Below are 16,641 nucleotides of genomic sequence, written 5' to 3'. Positions count from 1 at the left end.
GGTAAAAGTATCGTAACGCGAAGGTACGACGTAGCCATGCTGTGATATGTGTCGGCGCTTTACATTTTTCGTGTTTAATATGATTATCAGTTCGCTGTTGAGTGCCGAAGCGTGCAGATGTGTCTCTAGTGCCCAGTGAAATCCGAAAACAACACGTGTCTCCCAACCATCGAAAGTGAACACAGCCAAGTGTTTCCTACACTTTAGGGAGAAGAAAATCCCACGCACCTAACCCCAACCTGAATACTAGCCTCATAGCCTCACGGCTAGTTATTCATTTTGAATTGACTAGCTCGATGATGGCCCAGCAATCGCGACCAGGCTCTCCTGGCTAACGCTAAAATTACAAAGAAACAGAAAATAGAAACATCAAAACCAGATACGATCGACACCCGGAACGAACAATCAACGATACAAATAAACACCCACAAGACGTTCGCCGTATTGCAATCCACCAACGACGCCATGGAAATCGCAGACCCGCCGCCAAACCAACAAGTACAGAGGATCCCCCCTCCCCCACCAATATTAGTGGATGATGTCATCGACATACAAACAATGATCAAGTCCTCAGAGAGAGATATCCCCAAGGACGACTACAACCCGAAGATTACCAACTACAAAGTAAAAATTCTGCCGACAACCCCTGACGCATACAGAAAAATCACCAAACTGCTTAAGACCTAGAACGCCAACTTTCACACATACCAACTCAAACAAGAAAGACCTTTTCGAGTGGGCCTACGCAACATTCACCACTCAGCAGACATAGACGAACTCAAATACGAACTCTCAAAACTCGGCCACGAAGTCATCAACGTAAGTAATATAAGGCATAGAGTCTCGAAAGACGCGTTATCCTCATTTTTTATAGACATAAAACAAAAGCCTAACAATAAGGAAATCTACAACATCAGTCGCCAAATGAACGCACCACCGCTTGTGGAAACAGAAATAGTGCAATGCAAAAGGTGCCAAAGATACGGTCACACGCAGAAATACTGCAACCATACCTTCCGCTGCGTAAAATGAGCAGACACATACTCCACTAACCAGTGCACAAAATCACCGGAAACCCCAGCGAAATGCATCCACTGTCAAGGTGACCATCCTGCCAACTATAAAGGCTGCTCAGCCTATAAAACCCTATACACAAACAGGTACCCTAAACTCAGAACAAAAGAGGTAACCAATCAAATATACCCAGTCCTCCTAAATTCACTACTACTTCAATCCCCTTAAACAATCAAATACGCAGTCCTCCTAAATTCACCACTACCACAACCTCCTATGCCCAAGCGGTACAAGGAATCCAAAATAATCCGAATAGCCAAAGGGATCTTTCTCAAAATAGTGTCCCCAACCCACCTAACACAGACAACTTCTCTAGGCTTGAAAAGCTAATAGAGAAACAATCAGAGCAAATAAATAATTTGCTATCGCTACTAACACTCATCATGGATAAATTAATACGCTCCGACGCAAAATAAAACCAAGACGCATAGGCCTTTGGAACGCCAACGGTCTAGCGCAACACAAATTTGAACTAGAACTCTTCCTAAAACACCAGCAAATCGATGTAATGCTCGTATCGGAAACCCACTTCACCGACAAATACTATCTGAAAATAAATGGTTACAAATTCTACCATACCCAACACCCCAGCGGAAAGGCCCACGGTGGCACCGGAATCATAATCAAAACAAGTATTAAGCACTACGAACTTCCATCATTCCAGAAAGACTACCTCCAAGCAACAAACGTAGCAATAGAAGACTGTCATGGCTCAATCACCACCTCAGCAGTATACTGCCCTCCCAGACACTCCATCGCCAAAGAAGAATTTGATAACTTCCTGGACACCCTGGGCAACAGATTCATAGTTGGAGGAGACTATAACGCCAAGCACATCCAATGGGGCAGCAGACTGGTTACAGCAAGAGGCAAAAACCTCTTAAACAGCATAATAAACAACAACCTCAACTACCTCACCATATACGAACCCACATACTGGCCCACTGACACCAACAAAATACCCGACCTTCTCGACTTCTTCATAACTAAAAATATCCCATCAAGACACGTCCAGATCAACTCCTCGGCTGATCTCTCCTCTGATCATTCTCCCGTGATAGCAACAGTCAGTTCAACAATCATCAAGAATACACCTAATGGCTCCATTCACAACACACCAACTGGCAGCTCTTCAGAGAAGTCTTCACACACTCAACCTCAGCCTTCACCCCACTAAAAACAAAGGAAGATATCGAAGCAGCCACGGAATACTTAAACACGAGCATAATAAACGCAATCCGCCTCTCCACACCGACAAAGCCATCTAGCAGCAAACAAGAATATCCCCAACACATACTAAAAAAAATAGCGGAAAAACGTAGACTAAGAAGAGTATGGCAGACTCATAGATCACCGGAGGACAAACGCAAACTTAACAACGCAACTAGAAAGCTATCCAGAACCTTAAGAAACTATAAAAACGACTGTTTCCATAAATACCTCGCCAGCTTATCCCCCACAGCCGACGCCAACTACTCACTATGGAAGGCCTCCAGGAAACTCACACGCCTCCCACAAATAATCCCACCTATCCGCCGTCCGCAAGGTGGATGGGCGCGAAGCCCTATAGAAAAAGCCGACCTGTTTGCTAAACACTTGTCAAAAGTATTCAAACCCCATTCCCCCCAAGCCGCCGCGGACGTTACTGAATACCTGCACAGCCCCTTCCAAATGTCCCCTCCTATCGAACCCTTCTCCTCTGCAGGGACTATAGAAACAATCAGTCGCCTAAACCCCAAGAAAGCAGCAGGACACGACCTAATAGGCAATAGAGCAATCAAGGAACTTCCCACAAAAGGGATAGCACTCATCACATCGATTTTTAATGCTATCCTTCGCCTGGAACACTATCCTAAGGCCTGGAAAATCTCATTGATTACCCTCATCCCTAAACCCGGTAAACCGATATACGAAACCTGCTCCTATCGCCCAATCAGTCTTTTACCTACCCTGTCCAAACTATTCGAGAAGATGCTCACGAACCGACTCCTTCCAATCCTAGAGAACTTGAAAACACTCCCAGATCACCAATTCGGCTTCCGAAAACATCATTCTACAGTAGAGCAAATCCACCGCTTAACTCATACGATCAGCCAAACACTCAAAAAGAAAAAATATTGCTCAGCGGTTTTCCTAGACATCCAACAGGCATTCGACAAAGTATGGCATGAAGGGCTACTATACAAACTTAAAAAGATCCTACCCCACCCCTACTACTCCATCCTAAAATCTTACCTAACCAATAGACAATTCAATGCCTAGACGCCACTTCCGCAACATTCCCAATAGAAGCCGGCATACCCCAAGGTAGTGTCCTCGGACCCCTACTGTACTCCATCTACACTGCCGACCTACCTATATCAAACGATATAACAATAGCGACATTTGCAGACGACACAGCGCTATTAGCTACCCACGCAGACCCGGTAATAGCCTCATCCACTCTCCAGCGAAGTCTCGACTCCATGGAAAAGTGGTTTCACAAATGGGGCTTCAAAGTCAACGAAAAGAAATCCTCACATGTAACCTTCACGCTCCGAAAACAAACCTGCCCCCAGGTCACCATCAACAATGCAACAGTTCCTAGCAGGGACACAGTCCGATACCTGGGCATGACCCTGGACAAGAGACTAACGTGGAAGACACACATCTCAGATAAAACGAAGCAACTAAAGGACAAACTAAAAAAAACTCTATTGGCTCACGGGCCGACGCTCCAAACTAAACATACAGAATAAAATTACCCTCTACAAGACTGTAATAAAACCTGTCTGGACCTACGGAATCCAACTATGGGGAACAGCAAGTAACTCCAACATTGAAATACTCCAACGCTTTCAATCGAAAACGCTAAGATCCCTAATTGACGCACCTTGGTATGTAACCAATGAAACAATACACCACGACCTCAAGATACCCACCGTCAAAGAGGAAATAGCAAAATATAGCGACAGATATAGCAAAAGAATCAACAAACACCGAAACCCCCTAATCACTGGGCTACTTGATACGACGGACCAGATTCGCAGACTGAAGAGGCACTACCCGCTAGACCTAAACGCTAGATTCAATTAGCTATCTAAATTAAGTAATATTCACTTATTTATAACACACTTATAAATTATACTTATCTATAATAAGTACTAACTTATTATAAATAATCAGCCATGTCATTGCGCCACGCCAGAAAAATTATTGAAAATTCTCAACGCGAGAATTGATTGTAATTTCAGCAAATAAATAAAAAAAAAAACTGGAGTATATAATCCAACACGAGTGTCCAAACGCTATGAAGAAAAAATCGGAGATAAAAGGAATCTACGAATGTTATGACAAAATAGTAGACATCCTGGAGATAAAGGAAACTGAACAACGCAACTCAAGAACAGAAAACTCAAAAAATTTCTACAAAGATCCAGAAATGAGTGTTTGATTAATGTTTTTAAGCAAAATTATATTATAAAATGTTATTCTAAAACTTGTATGAACCTAGGGAATACAACTGTGGGGCACAGGTAGTAACTCTAACAGTGAGATCCTACAGCGATTCCAATCGAAAACGCTAAGAGTTGTCTGTAATGCCTCTTGGTACGTAACCAATGAAATCATTCATAGAGACTTAAAAATGTCAACAGTCAAAGAAGAAATTTTGAAATTCAGTAACCATTACAACACACGCTTGATTAAGCATTCCAATCCTCTAGTCAGGTGACTTCTGGGTCTTTCTAAACAGAGCAGATTACCGGAGAGGACTGAAAAGGCATTATACACTACATCGACACAACAGATTTAACTAGCAAAGGAAACTTTTATTTACTAAAATACGTATGAAAAAAAGTAGCCTTACCATAAGTTTACATAGCATGGAATGGAAACATGACGACATAATTACTAAAGATTTTCTGTGAGAATTGATTGTAGTATTCTAATCAATAAAAAAAGAAAAAAAAAGAAAAAAGAACGAAGCTCAATATAGTTGACGAACTTTACTTTTTTGAAACAGTTTCCCAATTTTCCAATAAAGTGATCATCTGAATGTCATCGGATCAACAATAGAATTGTTAAGGAACTTTCTTTAAAATCCTGACTATTATTCGTAATTCAGCGTTAAGAACAAAATATTTCCCAAACCGATAGAATAGCAATGAAATGAAAACAACCATCAAAGCAAAAAATTTTATACCAGATCATTAATTCAATTTCTGTAATCAATATGCTACAATCAAAGAAGTTCATAAATTTATTAACAACACCATTGCTCGTTTCGCAAATAAATTATGCTGTTCTGCTACATTCCTAAGCTTTGAAAAAATATTTTACAAAATATGACACAAAGGCTTATTGTTCAAAATCGTTACAAATTCTTCAAATAATTATTCTGCGAATAATGGTCAAAGCATTATGGTATATTAGAAACGAACATCGTGAAGAAAAGATCTTGAAATTGAACCAGGAAAGTAATTGTTAAAAGATATAAAGAGGCGTTAGTCCATCATCAAAATATCTTAGCAAATAATCTATATGGTCAACCCACTTAGCTAACCGAATAGGGAGATCTCCCTTTTGTGAAGAATATCGCTGCGTGACCGGACGGGGAGATCTCCCTTTTTCACTTTAGCAACGCGTTTTCTTTTTTTTATCGTTATTATCAGTTATTGTTTACCTAGAATTGTTCCTAATTAATTGCGCCACTCTTTCTGCTTTTATAAAGTACAGTATATAATAAAATACACCAATTTAGTGGTGTTAAAATTATTTAAAAGTTACGCTATCTATTATGACTAAATAAAGTTTTAACCGAACGATACCACGCTGTAAAAAAATATTAAAATGCATTATGAATTTTTAATTTCACGTTCAAGTGGTTATTTATTTTTAGTTATTTTTAATGTTTTTAATTTTACCTGTATTTTTTTATACGTTTAATACATACTTTTAATTTGATGTTTTGTATAAATAATATGTGAAATCGTTAAATAAAACCATTACCCTAAAATATAATTAACCACTTAAATAATTTTTAGACTTCTTTGTTTTTGAGTAGTGAATATTAGTCCTCGATATTTGGAAAAATACGCGAAGGACAACGTATAGGTTGGCTTGGTCAAGCGCGGTGGAAACATAGTTCGGCGTGGCGCACGCGGTTGGCTAGTGTTAATCTGTCTTCTATAAATGCACTGAATAGTTTGGGCCATTGGAAAGATATCTATGGCATATATCTACATTTCCCTGTTGAACAGATACTATTACAACCATTTAGAAACACAATTTATCAAAGTATCCACACAAAATATCTCTAATATAGAAAATAGTACAGTGAAAAGAATACAAAAATATATCCATAAAAATGCAAAGAAAATGAAAGGAACAGACTACAATAATGATAATAATAGAATTCATATCCTCCATATAAGAATAATATAGAAATCGCCAGCATACAAACCAATAAGGGTAATGTGTAGCACAGGTGGTCACCTCTACCGGGATATAATAAGTGTTTTGACGGGACAAGCAACAATTACGAAAGCCGGACAACCAAGGCAACGCATGACGCAGACATACAAAATAAATAAAACTGTCGTGTAGTGCTACTGCAAAGCCACACAATTAGAAATTGTAACCATAGAATATGGACACGAGCGACATAAAATGGTATATATAAGTACCCGCAACCACAAAACATCATCACGCAGCAAAGACTCATCAGGTAGAAAAAAGTCCTAATGAAAACAATAGATTCAATGCATATGAACTGCAAAAATTATGGGAAGAGGTTGCTAGACTCAAATATAGACGAAAACAACAACAATTTACAAAACCAAAGTTTCATAATTATAATACAAATATTAATACAATAAATAAATAAATAGATAATAAATAAATAAAATATATATATATATATATATATATATATATATATATATATATATATGTCGGGTTTACATTAGAATCAGGGTTAGGGGCGTGAAACGGATCTTCGTTTGGATTACACGTGTCGCTATGCAATAGAGAAGACTTCAACTAATGCAAATACGATTATCGTAGAACTGGACAAGTGACCGTGGTAATTAGATACTCGAGAAACTAATGGCAATGATCTTAGGTTCAATAACGAATCCGCGGTCGACGGGATGATAGATGAACGTGCTCACAAAATCTAAGTCGGACGCGTAATATTCACGGGTCGTAAGAGGTTACTCTTTTCGTCGATGAGATCGCGAGAGAGAATGCCTTTCCCTTTCAGATGATGCCGCAGAGGAAAACTATTACGGGGTGTGTCTAAGGACGCGAGATCATCGGATTCGTCGAGAAAATCCTTCGTTCGGAAAGTAAGGGAAATTGGCGTTGCTGCTAATTGGTCAATCTCCATATCCGTGGTTAGAAAAAGATGCTAGTTGCCCTCGAGGGAAAACAAGCAACTGCTAGTGGGAGACGCCGTTCGTTGAATAATAGGTCTCTCCTATTTTCCCGTAGCTGGGACAAAGACTGTTTGTTTGAAGGACTTTAGTCAACTAAATCCTAAGATTTATGACGGGCCCTCAGGCTAGCTGAACATGTACTGCGGAGACACATCGACATCTGGCAATCATCTTGCTCGAAGAATAGGGTCTGCGTGTGGCGAGCCACGGGACAGAAACCGTTGGAATGTTTACTGTCGCGTGTCGCCACGAATATGTCTTTTAAGGAGAGCTATAGAATTACTCCATACCTTTGTTAGACAAAGCATTCATCCCGTGACCGCGGCTATGTTCGGCGACTGGCTGTCGCTTCGAGCCCAAGCTCATTGTCACAACTCGCGAACAATTACAATCGGATTGAATAACTACAATTGTTTAATTACAGCTATAGTAGACTCTAGATTACAATGTTGCGGGATTATCCAAAATTCCAAAGGCTCATTGCTTAGCTCTGTAGAGGTCACTGCTGGGTACGACCGCTCTTTTCCTCATTTTTTGTACCGTGGAAGAAACCCGGTCGCCGGGATTCGAACCCGGGTCCCAAACACGTTCGTAACCTAAGGCGCTAACCACTGCTCTACCGTCGTCCGACGTTAGTTAGTGTCGAGTGGTGGTATTTACTATCGAGTGCCACCACAGGCCCTTCTTTCCACGATACTACATATATATACACGGACATCCATCTAACTAGCAACGCAAGATAACAACACAACCATAAGAAAGATCATTATTACAGAGAACACAACCCATAATTACATAGCAAAGTAGAGACAATGAAATACTAAGTAACATAATTAAATGGGTAGGGATAGGTCCCTCTAATTACCAAAAGTAACATATGCATAATAAAACCACATAAATTATCGTAACAACACTTAATGACAACAATTACTGATCCATGCGGTTATCACAACAACTATGATACGAAACAAACAAAAAATATTATAACAGTGTAAATAAAGAGGAAACAAAAGTAAAACCAAATAGAAAGACTTGACAAATAGGAAAGCTACAAAGAATTAAATGAAAGGAAGACACAAAACATATAATTTTATAGATATGAAAAACATTTCTACCAAAATCTTGACAATATGAAAATAAAGAGACACTTGATCAATAGTCAAACAGAATATAATTCCACTAACAATATTATCTGATCAATTTTCAATTTTTGTTAATATAAGAATTTACATAAAGTAGATGAACAAAAGAAATAATAATGAGTGTACAACTTTAAATTAAATTTTGAAGCCGGCTATTTGATCGAGCCTGGTAAGGTTAGTGTTAAAAATGATTAAAACTGCCTTGCAAGAATAGTATCATTTCGACAACGAAAACTTAAAAGAGCTATTTAAAATGATAAACACAATTTTCCATTTAGTTGTATATTAATTTATATTATTACACATAACTTCATAAAATAATACCTTAATTAATCCTTCGAGTAATAAGGTTAAGCATTTTTTTTTCTAATTTCTTTGGTTTTTTCATTATTTGTTATAATATAATATAATATGTAGTGATCAGTAATTTGCGTGGAAATTGCTTGTGATTCATGCAAGACCACATTCAATGGTACTTCAAGAATACTGAATGTGTATATAATTCTTCTGTGAAATTTACAGACAGGAAAATCGTGATACGTGTGTAATCTTCGAATAAACATTATTTACATGTGCTTTTGTTTATTAACTACTTTTCACTACTTTTCACTACTCAAAATTTTCATGGGACGGTTGCCAATATGTCGCAATGGATTTCAATGCGTAAGTGTGTTTAATATTTAATCTACGATTTTTCTTACAAAACGTTGTGCAGGATGCGTTTCTGAATGTCATAGTCATGCTTCTCTACGATTGGTACTTGTTAAGCTGCTGCCCATGTGTCATTCGATTTGAGGATCATTGTGTACCTCGCTGCTCGAGCTGATCTACTTCCGTTCGTGTAAGAAGGTTTGCTTATGCACAGGCATATTTCGATCGAGTTTTAATTATTGATAAATAAAAAACCGGAAACGTAATTTTTTTCTTCTTAATTTTTGTTTTATATTAATTTTAATGAATCACCCCTTAAATCTTTTTACACCTGTAGCAGGACACCTTGTATAATTCGGATTGGAACAAAACAGGAATGTAAATTATACCTAGATTAAAGAACAACTCAAAAGAGAATATAAATATAGACTCATACAAATGCTAAAATCAGAAAGCTTTTGCACTATATTAACAACCTTAACATACCCAGAGGCAAGGCATTTTCTTAACGATATTATGAAAGATAGCCCTATTAGCGCTATTTAGCCTTATCTTAATTTATGACTAGGGCGAGAACTTAGTAAGGATCTCCGTAGGGTGCTTGAGTTTGAAAGGCCGATAGCCGGTATATCGAAGTTTTAACCAGAAAAAACTTACAAAACACTGCAAACCGCACCCGAATTTATGCATAGCGGAATAACATTGGACCGAAAAGAAGGAGAGATAGGGATATTAGACATATGAATACATATTATATATACACACCACTCGACTTAAGACGAGAAAGGTCAGAAAATACCTACATACTCACTATGAAATAGAAAAAAGATAAATGGGAAAAGGAAGCAATACACGATAAGCACTACATCATGCAAGACAAAACGTAGATAAACAATTCTCCTGCAAATGGTTCATAATATTCGTCATAGCAACAGAAGGCAGTGTCCTAGTCACAAAAAATTACAAAAAATGTATAATATAATTAAAGAAATCATAGTCATATACACGTGCAGTTTTCCAGTAGAACAAGCAGACGCAATACGGCGGTAAATATCGTACATGAAGAACTTGCAATATAATATCAATTAACACACACGCATACTATGCTATAAAAGGCATTTAAAAGTGTCAAAGATGACAGACTTATGCATATCTCTAGGCTAATTTCTTTCATTGACAAGACGCATAGCTGCGCCATAATGCTCAACGCAAGCGAGTGACTTTTTTCACCCGTTTTCGCAGTAGCATGTGCTATTATTGAATAGTGAACAATGCACATGTAGTAACAAAATAACGCTCATCGTCAGCAGATAATACGATAATTGTATGTCCACAACTATACTCCGCAACTATACTCCGCAACTATATTTAACGTAGAAAAGAATATAATTTTGCGGAAACGCTAAGTATAAAAAATCGATATTATTGCGTAAGAAAAAAGCACAAAAAATTAAGATTAACGGAAATAAACTGATTATTTTATAAATTATATAGAAAAATGATAGAATATAACCTGACAAGAAAATTTTATCTAAAATAAAAAATTATTTGTTTCTAGCTTTCATAATCTAATGTAAATCTAATCCTCATTCCACGTATTCGCATAATTCAAACAAAATATTTTATAATTTCATTCACAAAACATAATATAAATATAATCAAATTTTGGGATACATTTTTAGTGCTGTGTCTTAAGAAATAAATAGAGGGCGGATGTTATGTGTTGCGCTATATCCTCTTAAAAAATCTGTTGATTTATGTTTTCTATAAAAATAACTTCGGCCCTTTTACAGCGAACAAACTTATTCAATCTTTTTTGTCCGAACAACTTTTTAGTGCTTGAAAGAGATACAAATCCTTGATATGGAATGCGGACATCCCATTTTATTTCTAATATTATTCTTTTTTTTATTTCACTATTAATATACGTCATCTTGCGTTATTACTAAAATAATGTAGTTATATTTCATCTAAACTTTTACGACAAATAATAATATGCTAATTTCTTAACATGTAAAATAGTAAGAAAACAGCTCCTACAACTAGTCCTTTTGTATTGAACATATTAACTATACAGTAAAATTTATTTACTAAAATTAAAAACATTTAGTTACAGTAAAATGCAATGCAATGTTATGGAGAATTAGTTCTGTATTTCCTTCAACTAATCGGGTTAAAATGTAGAAATTTGGGAAAATCTAATATAATTAATTTAAGATATTTAAGGACTTGATGCAACTACGTCATTTTTTCTTTCATTTCCTTAGGCCAGCAGATATACCAGAAATTCTTTGGTTTGAAGAAGAAAATGAATTAATTCGTAGTTGTGGAGTACTTTCTTCGGCACTTGGACTTCGCAAAAGTTTTAGCACGAGCGACGTATCTCAACTGCCAAGTCCAGATATATTGGGGCCGAATGGGTTGCGATCAGCTGTATCTACTTTGGCCCTTAACACTGCCCAAAGAAATACTTTGCTTTTGGAACATGCACGACTTGATCATGCTTCGAGATCCTGCAGCACATGGGTTGCTGTTGGTGAACCAGTCGCCAATACATCGCAACTTCCTAGTCCTCATGGCGGAGCTATGCAAGAACAACAATGTCAGCAACAAACATCCAGTTCTCAATCAGCTCAACAACCTTCTACTGCATCACATCCATCCATACCTTTCACAGGAGCTGATTTTGTTAGGTCTGTGAATAAGAAGGTTCGCCAAAATTATATACGCCGAAGGTTGGTTTAAGAATTATTAATTATTATTCAATTTTATATTTTCTTCGTACATATGCAGAATAAAAAAAGATAATATTGCTTATGAAACTGATTCGGCCTCTGGATAAATAGAGATCGGTCACAAAATAGATCACAAAATATATTTTGATCTTGATACTCAAGGTATTTGTTTATTGCTCTGTATCCTACTTATTACAAGATTAAATCTCAGTTAGTTTCTCAGTTACTTTTAATTCTTGTTTTAGTTTGATATATTACATTCCTATCTTAGTTAGTTCTAAATCATATCTTAATTAAATCTCAGCATATAGTACTGAAATTATATAGTGCAACTTAACCATTCTCTTGAAAGTTATATTAAAGTGTCATTAGATGTTAGACTAAGTAGATACATAAGTAATTTTATCATTTCATTCTTCACCAACATACTTTGGTAATGGTATCAGTTATGGAATTGATGCCATCTATTAGTATGGTATGTAAAAATTCACTTCGTGCTATTGATAAAATATATGCAAATTCAATAAAAAATAATGGAAAAGTAATGGAAGAATGGAATAATGGAAGACAACAAGTTTCAATCGATTAAAAATTTTGGAACTAGTCAAAAAAAATGTGGACTATAACAGTTAGTGCAGTTATGTTGTAAACATAGAGATTGTAACTGATTTTAACTTGTCAGTCTGTGCAGGTAAATAAACAAGGTCAATATTATTGTCAATGATCCCTACTCACAAATTTACAATTTCTGAATCGTGGGAGGAGGATTGAAAATTCTATTTGCCCAAATTAGCATTCTTTTGACTTAAATGGTTGCTATTGGAAAAGCCACTTTTATAAGTGAATATAGCGATAAGCTGTATTATACAAAGCCATCATTAATGGATATGCACGTACGACAACGAAACGTTTGATGTTCAGCAGGAAACTGTGCTAAAAGTTTTTGACTGAAGTACTGATCGAGTCGCTAAAAATTATAATAACTTGAAATTTTTTCTAGGCATAATACTGTTCTGTTATTCATTAATTTTTTGTTGTTTCAATAATGGCACGAAGCAGTACGAGAACATTTCTATGTCAACTATAATCTGATCGGATCATATTAAATTTAATTTACTTTACTCTCCAAATATGAATAATAGGTTGATTAACCACTATTATATTTTATTATGGTATTATACATTCTTCACAGTAAATATCCAAATGGTTGTCTTTATTTACGTCATATGTGACATTGAAATGTAAACACAATGGAACCTCCATTAAACCGTTTCATGAAGAACCAAAACGCATTAGATAATCGAGACTTAAGTTATACGCGCACTAGCTACAATATGTCCGACAACAGTTTTGTAGTATACGAAAAGAGCATTCATCTTGCGCGCATTTGCCGATGCGACTACAACTTGCCTTTTTCAAACCTTCTTGTTATTAGAAAAGAAAAAATTGAACTTTTGATTGATGTGAGCAAGAGTGAAAAAATTCGTGCGCAACAAACTGTCGCTAGTGCGTGTATAGCCTTAGAAAGAAAAATTAAAAATTTATATGCACGATAGGCATGTTATTTCATAAGAAATGCAGTTGCTTGTTTGTATATATACATAATATCTAACATATCACAATACATAACATACACATCTATTTATTATTCATATACATAGACAGTTGTATCTACAGGTGTCTCATTTTAATCAATCCACACAATTATTTCTTAAAATATTCATTATTCGGAAAAAATGTTTAAAATTTACTTTATTTCAATGGGGATATCTTGTGATGATGACAAATCTTATTTAAATGGTGTGTTTCGAAATATCAAGGTGATCTTTGTTTTTTCTTAAATGGAATTATACATTCCTTTATACACCATTCAATGTATATTTTAATTCTGTTCAAAAAGTTATTAAGATACTTGGGTCAAAAAATGTTTAGTTTAAAAGACATTTTAGCTTTAATGTTGTAAAACTTATCATATAAATGATAAGAAACGAAAACGCAATACTTTTTGTTTGTGTTTTCCTTATCTTACATATGATAATTTCTGCAACATTAAAGTTAAAATATCTTTTAAACTAATCATTATTCGATCCAAGAACTTTAATACTTTTTGCAGAATTAGAATGAGAATCAAATGACGCATAAAAAAATATATAGTGGCATTTTAAAAAATAAAGGTTATCTTAAATTCACAAAAGCGCGTCCTCCTAGATAAGATTTGTACCCATCACAAGATGTCCCTGTCCAAGTAGATTTTATTTGGACCATTTTTTTTCGAATATTGAATATTTTAAAAGATAATTGAGTGGGTAAACCACAATGAGATACTCTGTATATGGAAGCACCTTCTTCACGTCTAATTTTTAATGGTTTCCATTTAGCTTACTTTTCTGTTTATCTGTTTGTCTGTTTGGAATTTTGTTTTTTTCTTGTTTTTATTTGGTAGACTATTTACAATCAGTTCTCGTTGAAAATTTTAAATAACTCCATTTGGCATGGTTCAATAACTTGGTTTATAATAATTTATATTATGTTGATTCTAGTTGAATCTAATGCTTCCATTTAAAGGGTATTTTCTTCTTAGTCTGCGGATCTGGTCCGTCGTGTCAAGTAGGTGGGTGATTGATGGGTTGTGGTGGTTGTTGACTCTTGTGTTATATCTGCTTCTGAACTTGTATATTTCTTCTTTGACTGTGGATATCTTGAGGTCGCGGTGGATTGTTTCGTTGGTGACATATTAAGGTGCATCTATTAAGGATCTTAGTGTTTTTGATTGAAATCGTTGTAGGATTTCTATGTTGGAGTTACTCACTGTTCCCCGTAGTTGGATCCCATATGTCCAAACAGGTTTTAGTATGGCTTTATATAGCATTATTTTGCTCTCAGTGCTTAAGTTGGAGCGACGGCCAATGAGCTAGTAAGATTTTTTAAGTTTAGCCTTAAGTTGCTTCGATTTGTCTATGATGTGTTGTTTCCATGTCAATATCCTGTCCAGAGTCATGCCCAGATATCTGACTGAATCCTTGTTAGGAATTGTGATATTGTTAATGGTCACCTGAGGGCAGGTTTGTTTTCGCAACGTGAAGGTTACGTGTGTGGATTTGTTTTCGTTAATTTTGAACCCCCATTTGTGGAACCACTTTTCCATAGAGTCAAGACCTCGCTGAAGAGTGTGGGATACCATTATTGGGTCTGAGTGGGATGCTAGTAGTGCTGTGTTGTCATCTCTGCTAAGGTTGGTAAATCGGCAGTGTAGATCGAGAACAGTGGGAGTCCAAGTACACTGCCTTGGGGTATGCTGGCTTCTATTGGAAATGTTGCGGTTGTGGCGTCTAAGTATTTGACCATGAATTGTCTATTGGTTAGGTAAGATTTTAGGATGGAGTAATATGCGTGTGGTAAGATTTTCTTCAGTTTGAAGAAAAGTCCTTCATGCCACACTTTGTCGAATGCCTGTTGAACGTCTAGGAATACTGCTGAGCAGTATTTTTTCTTTTCTCGGTTTTGGCTTATATTGTGTGTTAAACGATGAATTTGTTCCATCGTGGAATGTTGCTTCCGCAAACCGAATTGGCGATCCGGCAGTGTTTTTAATTCCTCTAAGAGTGGAAGGAGTCGATTCGTGAGCATCTTTTCGAATAGTTTTGACAAAGTGGGTAGAAGGCTAATTGTGCGATAGGAGCTAGTTTCGTGTATTGGTTTTCCGGGTTTAGGGATGAGAGTTATCATTGATATTTTCCAGGGCTTCGGATAATATTCAAGGCGAAAGATTGCATTGAAAATTGATGTAATAAGTGAAATCCGTTTTATGGGAAGTTCCTTAACTGCTTCATTACTTATTTGGTCATGCCCCGATGCTTTCCTGGGATTTAGGCGATGGATTAATTCTGTAACCTCTAGAGAAGTGAAAGGTTTAATAAGAGGAGACATTTGGAAGGGAGAGTGCAGGTATTCCGTTATTTTCGGGGCAATATTGGAGGAATGAGTTTTAAATGCGTTGGATAGGTGTTTAGCGAACAGGTTGGCTTTTTCTTTAGGGCTCCGCGCCCATCCTCCTTGCGGACAGCGAATTGGAGGAATTATTTCCGGGGGTCGCGTGAGTTTCCTGGAAGTCTTTCATAGTGAGTAGTTGGAGTCAGCTGTAGGGGACAAATTGGCGAGATATTTTTGAAAACAGTCATTTTTATATTTTTTGATGATTTTGGTTAACTTCCTAGTTGCATTATTTAGTTTGCGTTTGTCATCCGGTGTTCTGTGTGTCTGCCATTCTTTTCTTAGTCTACGTTTTTCCGTTTTTCTGTGATTTTGTTAAATATGTAATGGGGATATTCATGTTTGCTGATAGAAGTCTTAGTAGGTGTGGAGGAGCGGATAGCGTTTATTATGCTTAAGTATTCCTTAAGTTTATTATGTTTAAGTATTCCGTGGCTGCTTCGATATCTTCATTAGTTTTTAGTGAAGTTAAGGCTGAAGTTGAGTGATTAAAGACTTCTCAAAGGAGCTGCCAGTTGGTGAGTTGGTTATGAATAAAGCTATTAGGTGTATTCTCGATAATTGTTGATCTGATTGTTGCTATCACGGGGGAATGATCAGAAGAGAGATCAGCCGAGGAGTTGATTTGGA

At 36.5% G+C, this 16,641-nt stretch overlaps 1 protein-coding gene across 1 annotated transcript in view; it reads left to right on the top strand.

Moving 5' to 3' along the window:
* Positions 1-465: 465 nt before the first annotated feature.
* The window catches only part of LOC117237252, a 32,452-nt gene continuing 16,276 nt past the window's right edge, over positions 466-16,641 (top strand). The window contains exons 1-3 of the mRNA XM_033501020.1: positions 466-624; positions 1,176-1,301; positions 11,504-12,021. Coding sequence (XP_033356911.1) covers positions 466-624; positions 1,176-1,301; positions 11,504-12,021 — 803 coding nt within the window. The remainder of the gene's footprint in view (positions 625-1,175; positions 1,302-11,503; positions 12,022-16,641) is intronic.

This window comes from Bombus vosnesenskii, unplaced genomic scaffold, assembly GCF_011952255.1.
Source record: "Bombus vosnesenskii isolate JDL3184/JDL3185 unplaced genomic scaffold, Bvos_JDL3184-5_v1.1 scf7180000013364, whole genome shotgun sequence".
NCBI lineage: Eukaryota > Metazoa > Arthropoda > Insecta > Hymenoptera > Apidae > Bombus > Bombus vosnesenskii.
This window is presented reverse-complemented; position numbering and strand designations above follow the sequence as displayed.